The sequence below is a fragment of the Bidens hawaiensis genome, unplaced genomic scaffold, assembly GCF_021521415.1.
Source record: "Bidens hawaiensis isolate Kalapana, Puna unplaced genomic scaffold, B.hawaiensis_p1.1 tig00019691_1, whole genome shotgun sequence".
In the NCBI taxonomy this organism is placed as follows: domain Eukaryota; kingdom Viridiplantae; phylum Streptophyta; class Magnoliopsida; order Asterales; family Asteraceae; genus Bidens; species Bidens hawaiensis.
The window spans coordinates 318,926-340,796 of NW_027492993.1; the positions used below are offsets into that span (position 1 = coordinate 318,926).

Sequence of the window (21,871 nt, forward strand, 5' to 3'; positions counted from 1 at the left end):
ACCAAACCATTAGTAACGATTCAGTTTAAAGTTTCAACGGTTAAGTTTTGGTTCTCAATAACAAAAATCGAACCAACGGTTTGGCTCACGGTATAATTTAGAAACCATTAAAACCAAAATGTGAATACCCATACGTAACATGTTAATTTTTTTTATTTGAAAAATTATAGCAAAATCATATTCAAATTAAAGACAATAAAATGCTCATTTTTATGGTGCAATTTTTTATAAAAATATTAACGTATGAAAAAGTTGTGGCCGTTAGAAAATCGTTGGTGATAAGTTACTTACAACTAAAATTGAAAAGGAATATATGAGTTAAGATAAATGTCCAAAGTATAGTAACTATTTCTTAAATTTACAAAAGTTGAGTAAAGTTGAGAGGACTATGTTGTAATTATTTCAAGACATATTTTTTAATGAACAAGTTTGTCCCTATATTGGATGCTATATAAGATGTACATTAGCCATTAAAAATTGTAAATTACTTAAAAATGAGGTATCTTAATTTGCCCATATCTTATCTACATATTCTAATAAAATACTACCATTCTTGCCATTTGTCAATCCCATAGCCCTCCTCACTCTCTTCTCAATCAATTTCAGTATATGATCCTTGTCTTTTAAGTCATTTCAATATTTGAATTCAAGTTTATTTTTATTAAATGTAATCTTAACCGATTTATTTATATACCATGGTGTTTAACATTAAATCATTGAAATTGAATATTATAATTATAATTCATATGTATAATAATTTACTATATGAATCATCTTTCATTTATTTATGTGACTTTTTTGTGTAGTATAAAGGGTTTAACAATAAGATCAATATTTCATTTTCAATATTTTCATCTATAACTTAGACTAAAATTCTTCACAAACATATATTTTATGACTTGGTTTTTACTTTTTTGTACATTTAAATATTTATAATTTAATATGCCTTATAACATAAATTATTTAATTTAAAGCATTCAAACTTTTAAACAAAAAAAATTGTTTCAATTTCATTCCATTATTTTCGCTTTCAAAAAAGCATTTTGGATGTTGAAACCTAGAACATTGTTTTTCATTAGTTATTTACATAATTTCAATCTTATATTAATTTTTTAATTTTTTTATACAAATACAATAAACTGGGGATATGTTATTGTTACATGTTTTTATGGTTTATATTAAAAAAATAATAAAGCTCCACACAAAACTTTTTGAAAAAAATTATAGTTATAATATTTATTATTAAAATATGTTATAAAAATTTATTAAGATTCACACCTTAATTATAATGTAACTTAATAGAAATATTTATTACTTTTATTTTTATTATTTGTAACTTAATCATGCTTCTCATTACATTTCAATGATATTCTATTTTCACATTAACTTTAAATAAATAATAGTTAACCGTTAAACATCATTTAATATGCTTCCATAAAATCTGAAATATTTGCTTCTTTTTTTCCTATAAGTTGTTAGTACACACACAAACACATACACACACATATATATAATACCGATTAATTAAATATCCCAACAACGTCCCATAATATTAACTAATAACATAGGACTAGTATTCGAAATTTAAACATTCCATATTCAATACTTTCAGCTAGGGGTGTTCTTCGAGTTTCGGGTTTTTCAGGTTTGGTTCTTCAGGTTTCAAAATTTTAAATCCAAGCACGAAACCCAACCCAAGTCTCTCACGGTTTCTTCGAGTTCAGGTAATTCGTGTTCGGGTTTTTTCGGGTTGGGTTAATCGGGGTTGGTTTGAGTATTTTAGGGGAAAAAACTACAATGCTAAATTTAACATATTTTTCTTTTCTTGTAATGTATATAAACCAATAACAAAACAAAATAAACCAATAAAACATCCTAAAAAGAGTAAAATTTAACAAAGTTCAACCTTAATAAACAACACCGACGTAATCGTATTCAGTGTGCCATGATAGGGTGTTAACTTATAGTTGTTTTTAGTCATAAACTAAAACATTAAATCGATTCATATTATATGGAATGAAAACAATTGATTTGGACTAAATTCTGATAACGTCAGCGGCTAAGGCTTAGCCTTTACTACCTAAAAATATATATAATTTTAAAATTAAAGTTTATTCGGGTTGACCCAAAACCTAGAATTCAGACCCAAGAACCAACCCGAATTACTTTGATTCGGGTTATTATTTTCTTGGGTTCGGGTTTCTCGGGTCGAGTTAGTTTGGGTTCGGGTACAAGTTTTCTTAGGTTGGGTTTCAGGTTCCGGGTAAAAGTGACAACCTACTTTCAACTATTATAAATAAGAATCACTACATTCACTTTATACAACTTTAAATCTTTTAATTTCAGATAACTCAGAATAATCACTGTTATTTGAACATGGTTTTAAGGTTAGTATGTCTTTGTCATTTTCTTATAAATTACATTCATATGAAATGAAACAAATAATTTTCAGTTTTATATGTTGCTTGATTATACAATTGTTAATTGTAAAATGTAAATTTATTATAAAAATTGTCATACATAGAATATTAATTACAACAAATTTATCATGATCAATCAATTTTAAATTTTAAAGATTTTAAAGATGATTATATCATCAAAGTTTATGTAATATGGTTTTTAGGATAGTCATGTTTTTTTGAATAAACATGAGCAGATGTTCTCAAATGACATCATATTAATCGATTAAAATGTATGATATTTCATGTACATGAGTAATTTTTTATTAGTTTCAAGGATATATTATCATTTATCTATGGTTGGAATATACTTAAATAACCTTTTTTTGTCACACGAACAACAATACGTGGCTATATCAAGATTTATTAGCATACCTATATGTTACCTTATCAAGAGTTATAAGCAGACATGGACTAAAGATTTTGATTTTTGATAAACAATGTATACCTACTAATACAATCACAAATGTAGTGTACAAGGAAATTTTTACTTATTTATAACATATTTGTGTATTCTTAGTTATGCTAGTTTAATGTAAATTGTAATTGAATTAACAATATATGATCATTTTGTTAACCATATTTTACTTAATGGTTAAAGTTTGAAATTTCCATTAATTACCTGTGTATTACACGAGCCTCAAACTAGCGTATTATATATAGATATAGATATAGATATATGCTATACAAGCATATAGATCTGATATACAGTTATATAACCATGGCATACTTGTGTATAGTTCATGAATACACTTAGATATATGGTCGTGCATTCGTACACAAGTGCATGCCTCTTGTAAACGTGTGTAGGCTTGATATGTGGTCGTGTCGTTCTTAATGATCTTTGAGGTATAAGGATCACCTTGAATTACGTAGATAATGAGAAATGATGATGTGAAATTAGAGTACGTAACACAAAAATATTGTAATCAAACTAAACGGGAAGAAATGGAAAGATCAATGGTTCGTTTCGGACCACCAAAACTAAAAATTGGGTTGTTATCTTTAACCAAAGATACAAATTCATCACTACCCAATGCGTTGTGATTGAGCTAGCGTAGATGAATCAACTTTAACTTAAAATCCATTGAAAAAATTAACAAATATAATCTTTATTCGTAAGCTCACTACCCAATTTTCAATCATTGAATTGATTACATTGAGTGAAAAGAAAAAACAGAAAACATAACCTGCCTACCACAGTTTTAGGAAAAAGAAACTACCGAAACAAATAAACAAAATAAGAGTCAAGTTATTCTACAAAGGGGAATAAAAATGAGAATGATAAGAAGAATTTGTAACCACGCAAAAAAACCCCTAAAAAAATAAATAAATAAACGAAAAAGGTAAAAACCCAAAAATGTTTTCACCGTCTTTCCCGTTCTCATAAAAACCAATGGTAATTGAAAAAAGTCGTGTCTTTTTGTTTAACATTGTGTTTTGTGTTTATTTTCGTCATTGATTGTGTCTTTTTTTCCTTTACATTGTGTTATATTACCCAACATTGTGCTATATTTTATTCGGTATTGTGCTATATTTTGCGATCTATTGTGTCTTTTTTAGTTATAATTGTGTCTTTTGTTCATTTTTTTCGTTGTGTCTTTGATCTCGGCATTGTGTCTACTCGTCAATTTTTATTTATCTTTTTGTATTTTTTTTAACGGGGATGACGGCGGAAACATTTTAGTATTTTATTTTTTTTTCGTTTTTTATTTATACTTTGAGTTATGATTTTTTTATTATTGATTTGAATTTATTTTTAAGGGTACTTTATGTGGTCACAAATCCATCTCACACTTCTCAATTTTGTCTTCCTTTGTATTTTAACTTTGCCCACAAAATAAACATAATTAGAAGAAAAATGAAACTAAATAAAAATAAATGCAGATGAAACGAGCTGAACAAACATGAACATGAGCATGCTTATGTTCATTCATGAACCTTAAAATGAATGCGAACACTTAATCCGACGAATATTTGTGCTCATGTTCGTTCGTTTACAAAACAAGCATGTTCCTGTTCGTTTATTTTCGTTTGTTTACAGTCTAAGCGAATAGTTCACATTAGGGATGAGATCGGGACTATACCGGTACCGGTCCCGAAAATCGCGAATTTGTGGTACCGGTACTGAAATATTCGGTTCGGTACGGGACCGGGATTAAAGGTAAAAATTCGGGAAATACCAGTACCGGTACTGAAACTCAAAACTTTGGTACCGATTCGGTACCGGTGCCGGTTCGGTACCGATACCAACCGGTACCAGTACCGATTTTGCTCATCCCTAGTTCACGTACATTAATGAACAAACAAAACATGTGTTTATGTTCGTTCGCTTAGTTAAATAAACACAAATTTTTAGTTCATGTTCACTCGTTTGTTTAATGTAGGACATGGGTTCCATTTTATTAAAAAGTAATAATAATAAAATATTTATAACGAAGGGAAATACCATACTGCACTACCATATACGTACAATACCGAATGGGGAAAATATAATTTACAATTGATATAAAATTATAAATATAAAGCTTCAAGCTGATGTCTTTTGTGAAAACTTCAACAGAACTATTGACTCGAGTCGTCCACTCGTTTAGTAACTTCATCTTCGTCTTTGTTTTCCTTCTTGTGTGTAACATTCATCTATTTTCAAAAGGAGTCTGACATTATGGCTATAGATTTTTGTTCTTGACTCAACTTCGCTGACTCAACTTCGCTGACTGCAACAAAAACAAAAAATGAACAAAAACATAAATTGAACAAAAAAAATATGTTGAGTGTTGGTTGAGACATAAATTCAATATGTTTCCCTTAAAACAGATTTCGGGTCTTTACTAAAGTGTGTCTGTCTCCCAGGGTAAAACAACTGGAATAGTATGCGTACTGCCAGACAACCCCGACCATGAAGGTGCGCGAGCCACACTTTCGGCAAGGGCACTTTTTTTTCTTGGGCAAACAAGTTTTATATGTATTTAAACAAATAATTCTTATGTATTATAATTGAATTTTAATCCCTCTTAAACTTATCGGACCCAAACAAAATTTTATTCTAAATCCATGATAAATTTAGGTTATTGGGCCCAAACCAAAATGACAAAATCAATAAAAAAATAATAATTAATAATCTGTTTTGTAATCAAAAGAAAACGTCGATCAAAATAAGGGCTCTAGCAACGCTTCATCGTTCTCGTTCCCCATTCCAAGTTCCAACCCTCCTTTTTTAGTTTGTTGCCGGCAGTCACCACCATCTCCAGTAGTTCACCACTGTCGCCATCACCAAACAAAACAGCGACCACTGCCAAACCAACTCAGTGACTCATCAGGGGATGATATTAAGTTTTAACTATTTGATTATTTTATGGTTGGTCGAACAATTGGATATTTGGAAAATATAAACTACCACTGTTCGAACAAATGGCCAAACGACATCTCTATTTGTTATTTAAGTTTTCTTAAGTGTTGTTTGTTTTTTCAGAGGTACAATGTCTACAGTATGCGAACCACATCTGCAGACATCTGTAGAAGAATATATGGACCAAACATCTGTAGTCTGCAAGAAGAAAAACGTTTGTTTTTAACGTATGTAGACTACTAAAATAAATTGGTTGTGGTGTACGAACGATGGTAGTGGGTTGGTGGTGGTGCTGGACGGTGGTAGTGGATGGTGGTAGACGGTGGTGGTAGACGGCAGCGGTGGTGGGTGATGGTGGTGGTGGTGGTGGCGAACAGTGGGTGGTGGATGGCGAGTGATGGTGGTGGTGGTCGATGGTGGTGGGTGGTGGTGGTGGAAAGTGAGTGTTGGTCTTTAACCCTTTACATACCTTATTATATACAAATTGGTGGTTTTCTCACTCATCATTTTTATTAACAACCTATATTTTTACGCATATTACAGATGCTTTTACTGGATGATTATATTTAAATAAATTAACGATTTTGTCTTAACTTATTTTATTTGTTTTGTTGGGTTGTTTGAACTGATGTATTGAATGAAATATAAATAGATAAACAGATTATTATTATTATTATTATTATTTTTATTTTTATTTTTCTTATTACTGGATGATTATATTTAAATAAATTAACGATTTTGTCTTAACTTATTTTGTCGGGTATTTGTTTTGTTGGGTTGTTTGAACAGATGTATTGAATGAAATACATTAAATAGATTATTATTATTATTATTATTATTATTAGTGTTTTTAAGATATGAGCAATCTGTTCGCGGCCCGCCATTTCCGTCTTAGGTTGGGGTGTGACATCTATAGGGCTATTAGGGTTTGATTATGTGATATATTTGGTACGCCGGTCCATATGGCTGCCGAGTTGTTACAAGTGAAGCTAAGAGTTTATACAGATAATTTAGGGTCAGCGTGTTCTCACCAGGCAATTGTCGCTGAGGTATTTTATAAAACTGTTTTATAGGCAATCAATAAAAAGATGTAGTAGAAGGAGGATATAGCCATTAGACGCATCTGATGCCTCAGTTTATTTTAATATGTAAAAGATATAAATTAATGTTTGTCACCTTTAACGTTTTGTAAGACAATATCGGGTGCTTAATTCCCGAGTTTTCTATAAATGAATATTTCAGTCAAGAAAAGACTTCCGCTACGTAACACATATATTTTTCAAAACATGTACCAACTATGATCACATACTTAGGTCTATGGAGACGGGTGTGACATTGGGTGTCGTGTGTATATTATGATGTTAAATAACAATTATATGCATCATTTTTCTACCTTGTAAAAGAAATAAAACACTATATTGTGTAAAAGACCGTAACTTTTGTAGGTAAGGATAAATGATAATATGTCTGGTTTGGGACACATTATGCTATTCGAAGTCGCAACTATGATTATAGGCTGCTTTTGTCTCGGAATCTCTGTCCATACGAGTTGTATAGACCTTATACAACTCGTATAAGTAAAACGCGCGCCGTATAGAATGAAAAAGTTGTGATATGGTCACTCTGTAGTTGTACGAGTCATATTTAGTTGTGGTGTTGGAACATTGTAGTTTCAAGAGAGAGACACAAGAATGGTTGTGAGATCCTCATGTCTCTGTTTCAACCTCAAAAAACCCATTTCATGTTCCAACTATTCTTCTTCTTCTTCTTCTTCTCATCAGCATCCTTTATAGTCTGGTCTACAGACCTGGAGAGACAGCTCACTCAACCACAACCGCCTCTGGGGAGCATCTGGTCCCCAACCAGAAGCAGAAGCAGAAGCAGAAGCAGCACTTGATGTTACTAATTCATTAGCGGAAATGGGTGCCATGGTCTTGTCGACACCGGACCCATTAACGAAATCAAGGCTTTCTCATATGGCTTATTCCAGATGGCGCAAACAAAAGCTTCCCATTGGGCTGGTTTCTCATACACCTGCTCGTCCTCCAAACCCCCAATTGGTTCCTTCTTTGCTTTCATTCTTAATCTTCATATTATTTTTATTATACTACATCAAACAACATAAACAAACAATATCAGTTGACCGTAGTTTTAGTTAATATCAGTTTTAATTTTTCAGACTGCACAATACAATGTAGGCTTTGGAATGGGTACGGGTACATGTATTCGCTTTGGTACCCCTTTGTTCTTTTTTTTTTTTTTAAATCTCCACTAAACTAGGTATCGGTAACGGTAAGGTATCGACAATCAATTATCTATAATACCAAAACCGTAATACCACAACCAAAACATAATACCGCAACCAAAACCAAAATTGAAACAAATCATCCATAATATAAAAGCCATTTAAAATCAAGTAATGAATACCAAAACATATATAGTATAAAAAATCTAATAAAAAAATCAAAATATTTAAAACAAAATTAACTTATATAAAGAAAGTCAACATTCGTTTAATCTTCGCTAGTCATCTTTCCATTTTCCATTTTCCCTTTTTCTTTTCTTTGTTTATTGCTTTCTCAATTTCTATCTAAAAACAAGATAGAAAGTTAATACATGTTATTTAATGACATGCACAATTACACATACATGAAATAAAAATATACGAATACACAATATATGAATATACACATATAGATTGAGAATGAACTTATTAAACTAATATATATTATGTTTTGAAAATCCCACTTGAAAATTAAGTCAAGAGTGTTAGAAACCTAATAAAAGCCCCTACATATTCTAAACAGGTACCAGTACCCGTAATACCCATACTTGTACCCGTAATACCCATACTTGTACCTGAAAGTACCCGTACCTATAATTAGTAAATTTGGGTACCCGTACCCGATAGACACGTTCGGGTACTGAATAGGTACGTGTACAGGTATTCGGGAAAAAATCTCATCCCTAGCTAGTTGTATGCATTAACTTGAATATGGTTTCGGTTTATGAATTGAAAAAGAAATGAATTTGTGAGTAAAGTAAAGGCTTAGATTTTAGATAAACAATGGTAATGGTTATGCATAATTTGTAAGTTTAGGTATCTCCAAAAGAAATCCCGGCTCCAAAGAACTCGGGCTTACCTCTAAACGCATATATGCTACACAATCTCGCTCATGTGGAGCTAAACACAATTGATTTAGCATGGGACACCGTGGTTCGGTTTTCACCATATAGTGAGCTTCTTGGAGAGATGTTTTTTGCTGATTTTGCTCGCGTGGCTGATGATGAGAGCCGCCATTTTGCTTGGTGTTCTCAGAGATTGGCTGAGCTCGGTTTCAGGTAAACTATTTGAAAATTTTGAATTTTTTGTATTTTAAACGACACTTTTTATTCATGCTAGTTATGGAGACATGCCTGCCCATAATCTACTATGGCGCGAGTGTGAGAAATGTTCGGATGATGTTGTTGCTCGTTTGGCCGTGATCCCACTCGTTCAGGTGATTTAATTTCTAACCGTTTATTATATCAAGCTATTAATATATAATCAATGCATGATTACATTAATAGGAGGCTCGAGGACTCGATGCCGGGCCCAGACTTGTGCAAAAGCTTATTGGGTTTGGAGACAAGAAAACATCAAATGTTGTGGCTAAGATAGCTGAAGAAGAGGTCGCACATGTGGCGGTTGGTGTGTACTGGTTTGTTTCTGTCTGCTAGCAAATGGGTCGGGCCCCTTGTCCTACATTTAGAGGTAACTTGTCTTCATTTTGAGCTCGGCTCGTTTCGAGCTCTGTACCTAAAGCTCGAGCTTGGCTGGTTAATATTTTCAAGCTTGAGCTCGACTCGTTTATTATATATTCAAGTTTTAGTTATTTTATAGTACATATATGTGTATATTAGTTTATATGTATGTTTATAGTTATAACTTTTAAGATATAATAAAATATATAGTATATAATTATTTTTTTCATAACAATATATATAATAATATTTATATACAATAATATTTATGTGTACTTGTACATAAGTTCTATATAATTAATAGACTTGTTTAGCCTCATGAACCCACTCAAGCTCGCTCAAATTCGTTTAAGTTTGGCTTGTATTGAGCTTTAAGCGAGCCGATCTTGAGGTATTCATGGGCAACCTGGCTCGTTTAATTGCTAATCCTAAGAAAGGTGTCCTTCGTTCAAGGTCTGAATGACTCAATTGTCCTTAGTGACAATCAAAGAAGATAAACTGTTCAATCATAGTCAAAGTTGGTTATTTTCCAATATGTGACAGAAAACGTTAACAGATAATTTCTTCGTGTTTATATTTCAACAGATTTACTGAAAGAGTACAACGTGGAGGTTAAAGGGCCATTCAATTACACTGCTCGTGAAGAAGCTGGACTTCCTCGTGAATGGTAATGCTGTAAACATATATTAAAAAAAAGAGTTTACTGTATTTACTTGTGTTGGCTAACTAAACATGTTATACAGGTATGATCCACTAAAAGAAGGCATTGAAGACAAAGGCCCTCTTTCTAAGGTATGTGTAGCTCGTTATTTATTTCACACTATATAGATTTTAATGAAAAAATCAACTTTTTTAGGACATAACTTATGAAAAAAATGGCAGGTTCATGATAGGCTGTCTCACGTAATTTCCATGGAGAAAGAGAACTCGAGTTTGAACTAGCTGTAACAAAATTATCGTCTGAAGGTTAAATATAATAATTATGCCGTTTTGCATAGGTTTTGGTATTTTTAGGTACCTATATTTCCATATGCAAAATGTTTTGGAAATAATGTTAGGCGTTTGCAACAGGTCAAAAAGAGTTCAGGTCTTTGGGGGGAAAAACAAGCCGTTTGAAACAGTATCATTTTGGTTCCCTACCGACGAGGTGTGGTGTCCGGTTCTTGATCTGAGTTTTAATACATTGCCCAAAACCAGGACTTCTACATAACCTTCACAACCATTTAGTTTTAAGTTTGAACACTAAGGTACTGTTTGTTTTTTCAGAGGTAAAATGTCTGCAGTCTGCGGACCACATCTGCCAACATCTGTAGCAGAAGAGGTGGACCAAAACTCTGCAGTCTGCAACAAGAAGACTGTTTGTTTTTTAACATCTGCAGACTGCTAAAATCAGTTGAAATTTAAATAAACTGGAATTTAAAGAAACTGAAATATAAATAAAAAAAGGTCTTCAACATCCAAATTTAAATAATAGTCAACAACACTGAAATAATATTCATAATACCGCAAAAATTTTTATATCATTTATTCCGTACTTTGCATTAACTGCTCAGCAATTTCATCTCGTAACTGAGTCATATATTCCCGATCTGATGCAGTGCCAAGTGCTTCAACCTCGTCTTCATCAGCATCAATTTGCCCACGACTATTTCCAATCGACACATTGGGTTGATCGTATTGTGTAAACAACTCATCGTCCAAACCTTGTTTCCTAATAAAATTATGTAGCGCGAAACATGCAACGGTAACGTTCCTTTGTGTTTCCAATGGAAATGGTGCCATCCTCTTCAATATAGGGAATCTTGCTTTCAAGACACCAAAAGCACGCTCAATGACATTTCGAAGTTTTGCATGTGCATGATTAAATTTTTCTTTATTGGTTAACGCACGTCTCCGACGAAAATCTCCAAGCCAATACCTCACATTACGATATGGAGCCATAAATCCTCGTATGTGTGCATACGCGGCGTCACAAAGATAGTATTTCTCTGTAAATAGTTGCAATTAATTACAATATTAAACTAACATAGAAATAATTAACAAACAATAAAAATACTTGATGGTGGAAATGAGAATGGCGCATGTGGATCTGATAATGCCTCCAATAATATTCTAGAATCGTGTGCTACCCCTTTCCATCCAGCCACAAGAAAAGTGAAAATCATGTTAAAATCACAAATTGCTAATACGTTTTGATAACAATCACCATTTCCCCTTCCTCTATATAAATCTTGTTGCCTAGTAGGAACAACAGCATGTATCAAGGTCTCATCTAGTGCACCAACCGCTCCTTTAAAAATCTTTAGTAGCCTCTTGTTATGTCCCGGAATGTTTGGATTCGGATTGAAAGAAGTTGGTACTATCATATCTTTGGCGAAAAACATCATTTTATCCAACACTTCATGAAAGAATTTATGAATTGTTTGCTTTGAGTGTTGAAATCTACGCTTGATAACCACGTAACGTTGGTTATGGCCGATTATCATAAAAAACATAGCCATCTTTTTCTCAACCGAAACTTGTTTACTATCCTTTAATGAATAATTTGTTCTAAAATGTGCACATAGTCGAACAAATGATTCACGGGACATGCGTAACAATTCAATGCATTGTTTGGGATTTCCTTGCAATAACTCTAACGTGTATTTATTTTCCGTCATTGCCGAATCATTGTCTCGTTTTCGTTTCAAACCCCTATTCCAAAAAAAGCGGATATACAAGTACATAACAACTACCAGAAGTATTTTCTCATCGTTATTCATTATGAACATGTTAATAAAACATAAACAACCATGTCACATAGCCATAACAAAGCAACCATTATCATAAAGCATAAACAACCATGTCACATAGCCATAAAATAACATACAATGTGTTCAACTTAACCAAAAAGCATAGAATGTTTTCAACAACCATGTCACATAGCCATAAAATAACTAATACTACTTACTGCCCCCATGTTATAAATAGTTAAATGTTAAATCTACTATTATAATAAACAAAAATGATGGTTGAACCACATCACCCCTAATTGGCCTAATATTTTGCCAAGTGGCACCATATCTTTGAAACTTTAGGTAATAAATATTTATAATTAAATTAAAATGAAGAAATTAAAACCTTCCATATATACAACTAAATGTATTCCTTGATTTTTAAATTATTTCTTCTATGGAAATAAAATTTCAATATCAATCAATAATTAGTGATTTCCTTTAAGTTGCGTATCACTAATTACGTAGACAACTAATAATCTAATACACAGTAGCTATTAGTTACCGTAAAATTTGTTTATTTCCATTAGTGATTTCCGTCAGCAACAACAACGAAAACTAAATTTCTTTGGTCTTCTTCATTCCTTAGCACTAAACACATTTATTTGATAGTGTTCGTACTCACAAACACACCTGAGGAGACTTTCATAGCTATGCTCCCCTTCAATCAATTTACCTTATATACAACAAGTCCTACATCCAATTACATATTTTATATTGCGCATCATATATTAATATTGCATTCTTCACACTTTTAAGTATATGTGAATTACATGTATATCAACTAGGTGTCTTCTTGGTTGCCTTTAAAACCGGTAAACCGGCCAAACTTACCATCTTGAAATGAAATTTGCCTTTAAATCAGTTGTTTATGTTTATACAGTGTTATACATATATTATATATTTGGGTTACAAACACCATATTACACGTGGTTTTTATATAAAATTTACATGTATCTATTGGATGATAACTTTTTTTATAGCTCCCCTAAAAAATATGCAGGAACCATTTCATTATTTCATAACTAAATAAATATATAAAATAAAATTTAATTAGGCGTTAAACTAGAATATTAAAATGAAGTTGTTTTATAAAAAAACGACCGTTCATCACCGATACAATAAACATAAAGGCGGCACCCTACTAAAAGTTATGTAAAATCATGACCAACGGTTTGGTTTACGATTTTATATTTATGGGCCGTATAAACCAAACCGGACTTTATGAGGTGGTTGGTCAATTTAAATTTTCTTCATGTTGTTTACGCTTTAAATTCATCGTTAATGCTATTTTATACTTCTTCTACCATCATATAAATCCTTTTATGAATGCATTTATTTTGTCAATTGATAAGGCGATGTCTAAAAGATCAAAAGCTCATCTTATAAATTTGGAGAACGATATTTACCTGCTTATAATTAAATTTTAGGGGATACATGTTTATTTTATTTTACAACTAACATATAAGATTGTACCTATTTGTTTTAATGTTTCAGTTGATGTATCTACATGTTCATTGTCATAAATTTCAAATGTATTCCATTATTATTTAATTTAACTTGAATTTAATTTGAAAAATAAAATTAAAAATTTACATTTACTAAACACATTTGTTTTAGTTCCATCTAAATAGTTGTCTTTCTTACAGTCTTTAATACGAACAACCCCTATTCTGGTGTTGCTGAAAAAAGAAAACATGAAAAAGCATCCTTAATATAATAAACAAAAATATAGTTATGTCACTTGACACCTAATTTGACAATCACTTGGCACTTTAAGGTTTCAAATAAAACTATATCTCATCTCATATTGCTCTAATGAGAAATCAGGAAGAAAACCAACATTTATAAAAGACAATGTAGTGTATCAGACTTATTATTATCACCAGGCGGTGCATGAACTATTGTGTACATCTACTCAGTTTTAAAAATATTTAATGTTATCCCGGTTGTTGTTTTCAGATTGAAAGCTGGTTTGCGAACAACCAACCATTTTTTTTATTTATTTGTTGGTTGGACATGCAATATGGTCCAGTTTTTAAACACTGCTTTTATCTCAAATGGGTTAAAATATTAAATAAGTTGAATTTTATTTGTAACAAAAATAGAAAAGAAATATTTGGATATTTATGAATTTTTGACATGTATATATATTTTTTCATATGTAATTTAATATACTGTATAATATATATTTATATAAACAATTTAACACATTTGTTGTATTTCTTATAATGTCATCGTTTGAATAAATTTATTTATTCCAACTCGTGTTGCACACGGGTACGTAACCTAGTTGTTATATTATACAATAATAACTTATTACACCCAAGTTTATGTAGATAACGACAAAATCGACATAAGCATAAACATAATTCGTCGTTTGTTTAAGCGTGATATACATAACAGCATACTCATCGTAACGTATAGTATCTCATGTGTTTTTAACAATTCCTTGAGTTTGACTACCTCGAGCATTGATAAAATAATTAATAAAAAAAGTTTGTTTCTTGAAATCTATATTTAAAAAGTAAAAAAAAAAATGCAGTTATAAGTTACCAATTTATAGAGGTAGGGTACTAAAAAGACCTAATTACTCTTAAGTATCACCCGCAGGTCAGAGGGGAACTCCTCATATGCCACCCGCGGGACAAAGAGATCACCCGCATAACTCAAGATAAAGGAAGAACATTGATACGTTCTAGAGACTACGTGAGGGAGGATCTAGACGTCCTCAGGAGTCATCCGCAGGGTAGTACTTTCACCCGCAAAAGATGACCAGAAGGCAACGTCATAGGACAACTGTAATTAACCAATTGTCTTCTAGAAGATTTACCAAGATCATTTCTTGAGGAGGACGCGATTCTCCAACCAATAGGAGAGAGACACATGGCCAGGTTGTTACAACCATGCACATGGGCCGTATAGCTCAACCTATCACTTAAGGACACGTGTCCAGACAGTTAAGAGAGCATATTCTAGAAATGGACAACTGGGCCAATTAGATTCCCACATCCTTCGGCTATAAATACCTTGACAATCTTCATGAGGTATACATTCACTCTCAACTATCTACTCTAAATACTCTAAGTACTTTATCTTCACCGGAATTGTACTTATTCTCACGTCGGAGGGTGGTTACGGCCTACGGGAAGACCCCCTCTTGTCCTTCCCGTAACGAGCTCACGGTGTCTGTTTTGCAGGTTTCTGTCACTGGACTTGGGAACCTAGACTCGTATCGTGGTTATTTTTTGTTTGTATCCTACCCTGTGGACTCATTGGATCTAAGACCTGCTAGGGAATTAGATCCGTGTTTCTTCATTGACGCCATCCGTGCTTGTGTTAGAACTGTGATAATCTCTTGTTTCTGTTGTTCCGATACGATATGAGTCAAAATCCCCAAGGGCCGACGTAAAATCCGGCAACTGTTGGACGTACTGTTGATGTCACAGCACCTGGAGGACCTACTCCACGTGACTTGGGACGTATCATTGGTGAGAATCGTCGAGTTTGTCCATAATTGGGTCTGGAATACGGATCTGATGACTCTGAATCGACGAGATCTCATCGTCGTAACTCCGGATTTGAAGAAGACCAATCTCCAGATGAATGGTTACGTATTTAGCAACAAAATACCTTGGCTGAATATCAGTGTAGGATTCGTGAAGAACGAATGCGCGCTCGTACCTTGATTTTTGATGACTCAATCGAAAGATCTTTGTCTCCTTCCTTCGCAATTTGGAGGAGTCAGATACGTACTAGTGTATGAATGGAGAGAACCTCTGAGGACGACTTTGAAAGAAGAAGGCGTGATCGTCCTTATTCTTTCACACGTAGTCCTCACAGAGTCGAGTACGACAGTTATGATTCAACGTATCATCCAAGTGATATCAGTTATAATAGCAGATCTCATGCTAGAGAGGAAAGTAGTCGCCCTCGGGCGGTAGTTCGCACTACTGAGTATCATAGTGATGCGGAAGATGATTTCACAAAACCGTATCGTCCCGCAGCCTTTGTTGAAAAGTCGAAATTCATATCACGTATCGCAACAGCTCAATTCCCAGTTAACGCGAAGATTTCTACGTCGTTAGGTAAGTATAATGGGATGACTGATCCTAGTGATCATCTCTTAAACTTTGTAGCGGTTGGCGGTGCTAAGCGGATGGACGCTCCCTTATTGGTGTCACATGTTCGCATTGACATTAACCGGGGCAGCGCACGAGTGGTTTGAAAAGTTGCCTGATGGGCAGATTACTAGTTGGAGGGATTTGGTGAAAAGATTTTCTCAGCATTTTTAGTCAGCAAAAGAAGCATACTCGTGACCCATCAGAGATTTTAGATTTTGACTGCCGAAATAATGAATCTGTCGAAGCTTTTATTACTCGGTTTAATGATGAGAGCTTAAACATCGGAGGAATCAGCGAAGACATGCTGCGGGGAGCCTTCCGCAAAAATGTAAAATGTAAAGATTTGATTCGTACTTTGACTGGTAAGGATGGGATGCCTCAAGGATGGGATGACATTATGTCTGCTGCAAAATTGTATACAAGGACTGAAAAGACCTTAGGGTCCGAAAGTCTAACGCAAAAATTGAAAGTGGAATTTCAGAAGCCGCGGCCAAATAAGCATGCCAAAGGTACAATTTGGTCGAGACTCCAACCCGCTGCGGACAATTCAAAACAGTTCGATGCAAGATCGTTGATAGGCAACAAGAACAAAGTAGGCACTTCAACACAGCGCGTCAACAATTGGACCTCGCTTACAAAGACTCCCTCAGAAATTTTGACCACAGAGAACTTGAAGTTCAAAAAGCCTCCGCCAATAATGAAAAGATCATCCCTTAACCCCAAAAAGTATTGCACGTACCATGATGACATCGGTCACAATACTGATGAATGCTTGTCCTTGAAGGACGAAATCGAAGCAACAGTCAAGTCTCGAAAGCTTAAACACCTTGTTAAGAATACAAGGCAAGGGACTGGTTAAACTCCTTTTCAGGATAACATGCAATCGAGTATAAGCCTAGACCCGCAAGGCCAAGTATTGGTGGACTTCGCCACAGAAGTCCCGCAGCACAAAGAAGAAGAATGCTTAGTTGAACAACAAACTCCAATACCTCCTGAACAAGGGCAAGTTTGGTCATTGTTCATGGATGGAGCTTCGAGTCACGAAGGATCAGGCGCAGGCCTCATGCTGGTTAATCCCGAGGGCTATGAATTTACTTACGGCATCAAGTTGGACTTCAAAAGTACTAATAATGAGGCAGAATATGAAGCTTTCTTGGTAGGCTTGCGCATAGCTAAAAAGCTCGGGGTGAAGCATTTGGAAGCGCGAGTGGATTCCATGTTGATTACAGGACAGATCAATGGAACTTATGAGGCAAAGAATGATGTGATGGCTTCATACTTATCACAGGCAAAGGATTTGATCCTTCAATTTTTATCGTGCAAAGTCATTCACATCAAACGAAGTGAAAACAAGTCGGCGGATGCTCTTAGCAAAGGAGCTTCAACAAATTTCGAACACTTTGCAAAATACATTCGTGTGGAAGTACTCGATCGACCATCTGTCCCGCAACATAAAGTATTGGTGATACAAACCGGTGTCGAGTCCTGGATGACGCCAATCATGGCTTACTTGACATCAGGAGCTCCCCTGGAAGAGAAAGCCGTGGCTCGGAAGATAAGACACAAAGCTTTGAATTACCGAATGCAAGATGGTATTTTATACCGAAGATATTTCCTCAGCCCACTTCTGAGATGTGTGGATGCCGAGGACACAAATTATTTGATAAGGGAAGTTCATGAAGGAATTTATGGTCTTCATGCGGGCTATAGAATGGTTGTGGCTAAACTCATGAATGCAGGATACTATTGGCCAGATATGCACATGGACGCGACGCACAAGATAAGGAAATGTGATTCATGCCAGCGTCATGCCCCCAATACCTTGCGACCCAAAAATGAGTTAGTTCCAGTGACGCCAGCTTAGCCGTTCCAGAAATGGGAAATCGATATCATGGGTCTGTTACCCGAAGCACCGGGGCGGGCTAAATTTCTAATTGTGGCCATCGATTATTTCACCAAATGGTAGAAGCCAAACCGGTTGCATCCATAACGGCATCTAGTGTCAAAAAGTTCCTATGTGAATTTATTATTTGTCGATTTGGTCTTCTGCAAGAACTTGTAAGTGATAATGGGACTCAGTTTGCGGATAGTGGGTTACAGGCATGGTTGAAAGAACTGCAAGTCAAACAAGTATTTACTTCTGTAGCCCACCCGCAGGCTAACGGACAAGTCAAAAGAGCGAATAGGTCCATTAAGGACGGAATCAAGGCGCGGTTAGGAATTAGACGAACAGGCTGGGTAGATGAATTCCCCCATGTACTTTGGGCCTTTCGCACTCAAAAGAATTCAAGTAACTCTGAAACGCCGTTCAGTTTAACTTATGGTACTGAAGCCATGATCCTGGTTGAAATCGGGGTTCCATTCGCACAAATGTTAATGAACAATGATAATGACAAATAGTTGCGGATGAACCTTGACCTCCTTGAAGAAAAGAGAAAGTTAGCATAACTATAAACGTCAACTACAAAAATACAATGACTCGCGGGTTCAGAAATGCACTTTTGATGCGGGAGACTTTGTCTCCGCAACAACGAAGCATCTGGTCAAGAGCCTCCAGGAAAGTTGGCCCCAACTTGGGAAGGCCGTTACAGAGTTAAATAAGTATTATCCAAGGGTGCATACAAGTTGGAAAAGATAGATGGGAAAGAAATTCCCAGAACCTGGAATGTTACACAATTAAAAAAGTGTTACATTTAGGTTAAGTATGTTATCAATTATTTTTAATTTGGCCTGCGTGCCCCAATAGATTAGTAGAAAAGACATTTAATGTCATAGTTTGTAATATATTTTGGCCTGCGTGCCTTTCTTATTAAAAACTTTATCTGAATTCATCTACAAGTCTTGGGCAACAAAATATTTCCTGGTCCGTGTACCAATAAGGATCCGCGTGTTCCTAACGTAAAATCGCATAATCCTTTATTGACAATTAAGAAGATCCTAGAAATCTAACACTTATATTATACGATAAACAAAGTGTGAGTGATGAACAACTTCTTATATATATAGTCAAAAGGGATTACAACGTCTTACGAAAATTACAAGAAAGATGAGTACATGCGGCTACAAAAATATTATAATTACAATGGCGGATCTTCATCATCCCCATCCGCATCTTCATATTCTTGGTCTTCTTCATTCTCTTTACGATCAGCAGAGAAGTATGCCTTCAGAAGATCAACACCGTCATCCTGATCAGCAAGCTCCGACACAGTTTCTTCAATCTGGCATTTAAGCTTGTCGAAAGCTTCTGCCTTTCCAGCGTATATCTTTGCAGTATCTCGGTCATGAAGCTTGAATTCTTCAAGTGGGCGTTTCTCCTTGGCAAAATTCACGCCTTCATGAAACCCTGTTTGGCGGCCAGCTTGTGAAGATGCAACAAGAAAAGCTGTGAGACAATTCCCAAGTTCAACACCCTTACGAATGTGCTCGACAACCTGAGATAGATGAAGTGTAAGACAACAGTAAAGATAGAATTCATTTAAAAAGGAACTAAGAAAGAAGAAGTAACCTGGGGAATTCCTTCCGTCATCAACCATTTTTTGTCCGTATTGGCTCGGACGAGATCCATCTTGTGCCCAACACATTCCAAGGCTTGATCCCTGTTTTTAGTAGCAAGATTGGCTAGGCGTTTATCCTTAGCGGATGCTTCGGCCTTTAAAGTTTTTTATTTCTTCCAAGTAGGAAGAAATAAGACCGTTGCGTTCATCCACTTGTTGCTGAAGGACAGTTTTGGCTTCTTCAGCAATGGATCGACGAGCTTTCTCCGCCTCCAATGCCTTATTGGCATCTGGCAATTGCCATTTAGTAGTGTTAGCAGCCTGGCGGTGATCCTCAGCAACCTTCTTGGCTTCCTCACCCTCTTTCTTCGCTTTTGCCGCTTCGGCTTCCAAATCCTCCCATGCATCATTCATAGCTAGCCAGTCTTGATATATTTCCTGACTTGTAGAGACAGCATTAGCTAGAGTGTAAGAGTAGGAATTTTCCAACCCGTACCGTGGACGCTCCCACTGGCGTTGTCTTTCCGCATGAGCGATCCCTTGTTGCAGATACTCGTGACATGTCGGTATCAGAAAACAAGGAATCCTGACGCACTGACCAGTGCGGGCGGTGTACCAAGGGATCCTCCTCATGATGTGACGTGGAAGCTTGAGGACCGCTGGCAACAACACTTGGTCCCTCTTGTTCCATAGTGTGAGGAGGGGAATCAGGAGGCGAAGAGACGAGAGGCTTTTTAGAAGCATCATCATGCACACCCTTACTAGGTGGAGTGTGGTAATGGGGTCCTTAACAATTTTGGACAGAGAAGTAGGTGGCGTCATTTCTTCGTGACCAGATAGGTTCTTGACATGCTCCTCCGACGAACCTACAAAATACTCCACTTCATCAAAAAAGATGTATCACTAAGAGGAGTAATCAAAGTGTAAAAGTACCAAGAACGTTACCTGGTATAACCAGTGTTGTTGCAAGCTGATGGATGCGGTCCCCCAATTTCATCTTCTTACGTTTTTTGGGCACAACAGGTTTGGAAAGTTTTGATTTGTCCTTTCCAGCTGGTTTGATGGCATCCGCATCCACAACTTGATGTTCATCTTCATCAGCATCTTCATCAGTAGCGACCTCAGCAGTGTCTTTCCCCACATCCACATTTTTGCTAGTAGACGGGTTCTGCTTCCATTTGCGGGTCAGACCTGCAATCGCACGCATAATGCTCTCGGCTTAAGTAGTATCAACAGACAACTCTTCTTCTTCACGGGGTAATGACTCCTCACTAGAAGAAAGAAGCACTATCACCCTGCTAGAAGTGAGTGCAGTAAAAGGACGAGGTTACAAAACTCCTTCTCCTTTAGCTAGCGTCTCCTCACCTTTTGCAAACATCGCGTCGGATACCACAGGTTCTGGGCGTAAGGCAGTGGAGAATAGAAAGTTGTTGCGGGTGCGATCGAGGAGGGCAAATCCTTGGGATCTATGGGGCGACGCACCATGAGTCCTCCCACATGATCCAACAACATGCTAAAGATTGACCCTTCACCCGCACAAACAAAACAGTTAATACCTAAACAAATTCGCAAGAGTATAAACATGGGAGGATTCAAGTCCAAATGAGGGTGGACAAAGGCCCACCGTGCGACCCATGTTCAACCCATGTTCTTGGTGTAGTTAATAGCCCGATCTTCTTGTTTAAGCTCAAATGCCCACCCACTGATCGTCAGAGTTTTTTTTAATAGGAACATGCTAAGACTAAGCTTTCTTAAACTATTCTGGCATTAAGCATGAACAGATCATCATCATCATCATCGTACTCAGTATATCCCACCAATAGCAATGCTATGGTAGGGTCTGAGGAGGGTAAGATGTAGACAGCCTTACCTCTATCCCATAGGGATAGAGAGGCTGCTTCCGGTGAGACCCCCGGCTCGATAG

At 35.5% G+C, this 21,871-nt stretch overlaps 3 protein-coding genes across 3 annotated transcripts; 2 read left to right on the forward strand and 1 right to left on the reverse strand.

The window, feature by feature from the left end:
* The first annotated feature begins 7,509 nt into the window (after positions 1-7,509).
* On the forward strand, positions 7,510-10,525 carry LOC143559064 (uncharacterized). The gene is made up of 7 exons (XM_077047766.1): positions 7,510-7,868; positions 8,909-9,150; positions 9,212-9,308; positions 9,379-9,562; positions 10,138-10,219; positions 10,296-10,344; positions 10,435-10,525. Exons 1-4 carry the CDS (start codon positions 7,728-7,730, stop codon positions 9,526-9,528), a joined length of 630 nt encoding a protein of 209 aa, XP_076903881.1. The 5' UTR covers positions 7,510-7,727; the 3' UTR covers positions 9,529-9,562; positions 10,138-10,219; positions 10,296-10,344; positions 10,435-10,525.
* LOC143559073 (uncharacterized) lies at positions 10,177-12,212 on the reverse strand. The gene is made up of 3 exons (XM_077047772.1): positions 11,609-12,212; positions 11,192-11,540; positions 10,177-10,225 (listed from the first exon to the last, which is right to left on the reverse strand). Exons 1-3 carry the CDS (start codon positions 12,210-12,212, stop codon positions 10,177-10,179), a joined length of 1,002 nt encoding a protein of 333 aa, XP_076903887.1.
* A 5,454-nt stretch (positions 12,213-17,666) lies between these two features.
* On the forward strand, positions 17,667-18,314 carry LOC143559074 (uncharacterized). Its single transcript, XM_077047773.1, has one exon. It carries the CDS (start codon positions 17,667-17,669, stop codon positions 18,312-18,314), a length of 648 nt encoding a protein of 215 aa, XP_076903888.1.
* Positions 18,315-21,871: the final 3,557 nt, after the last annotated feature.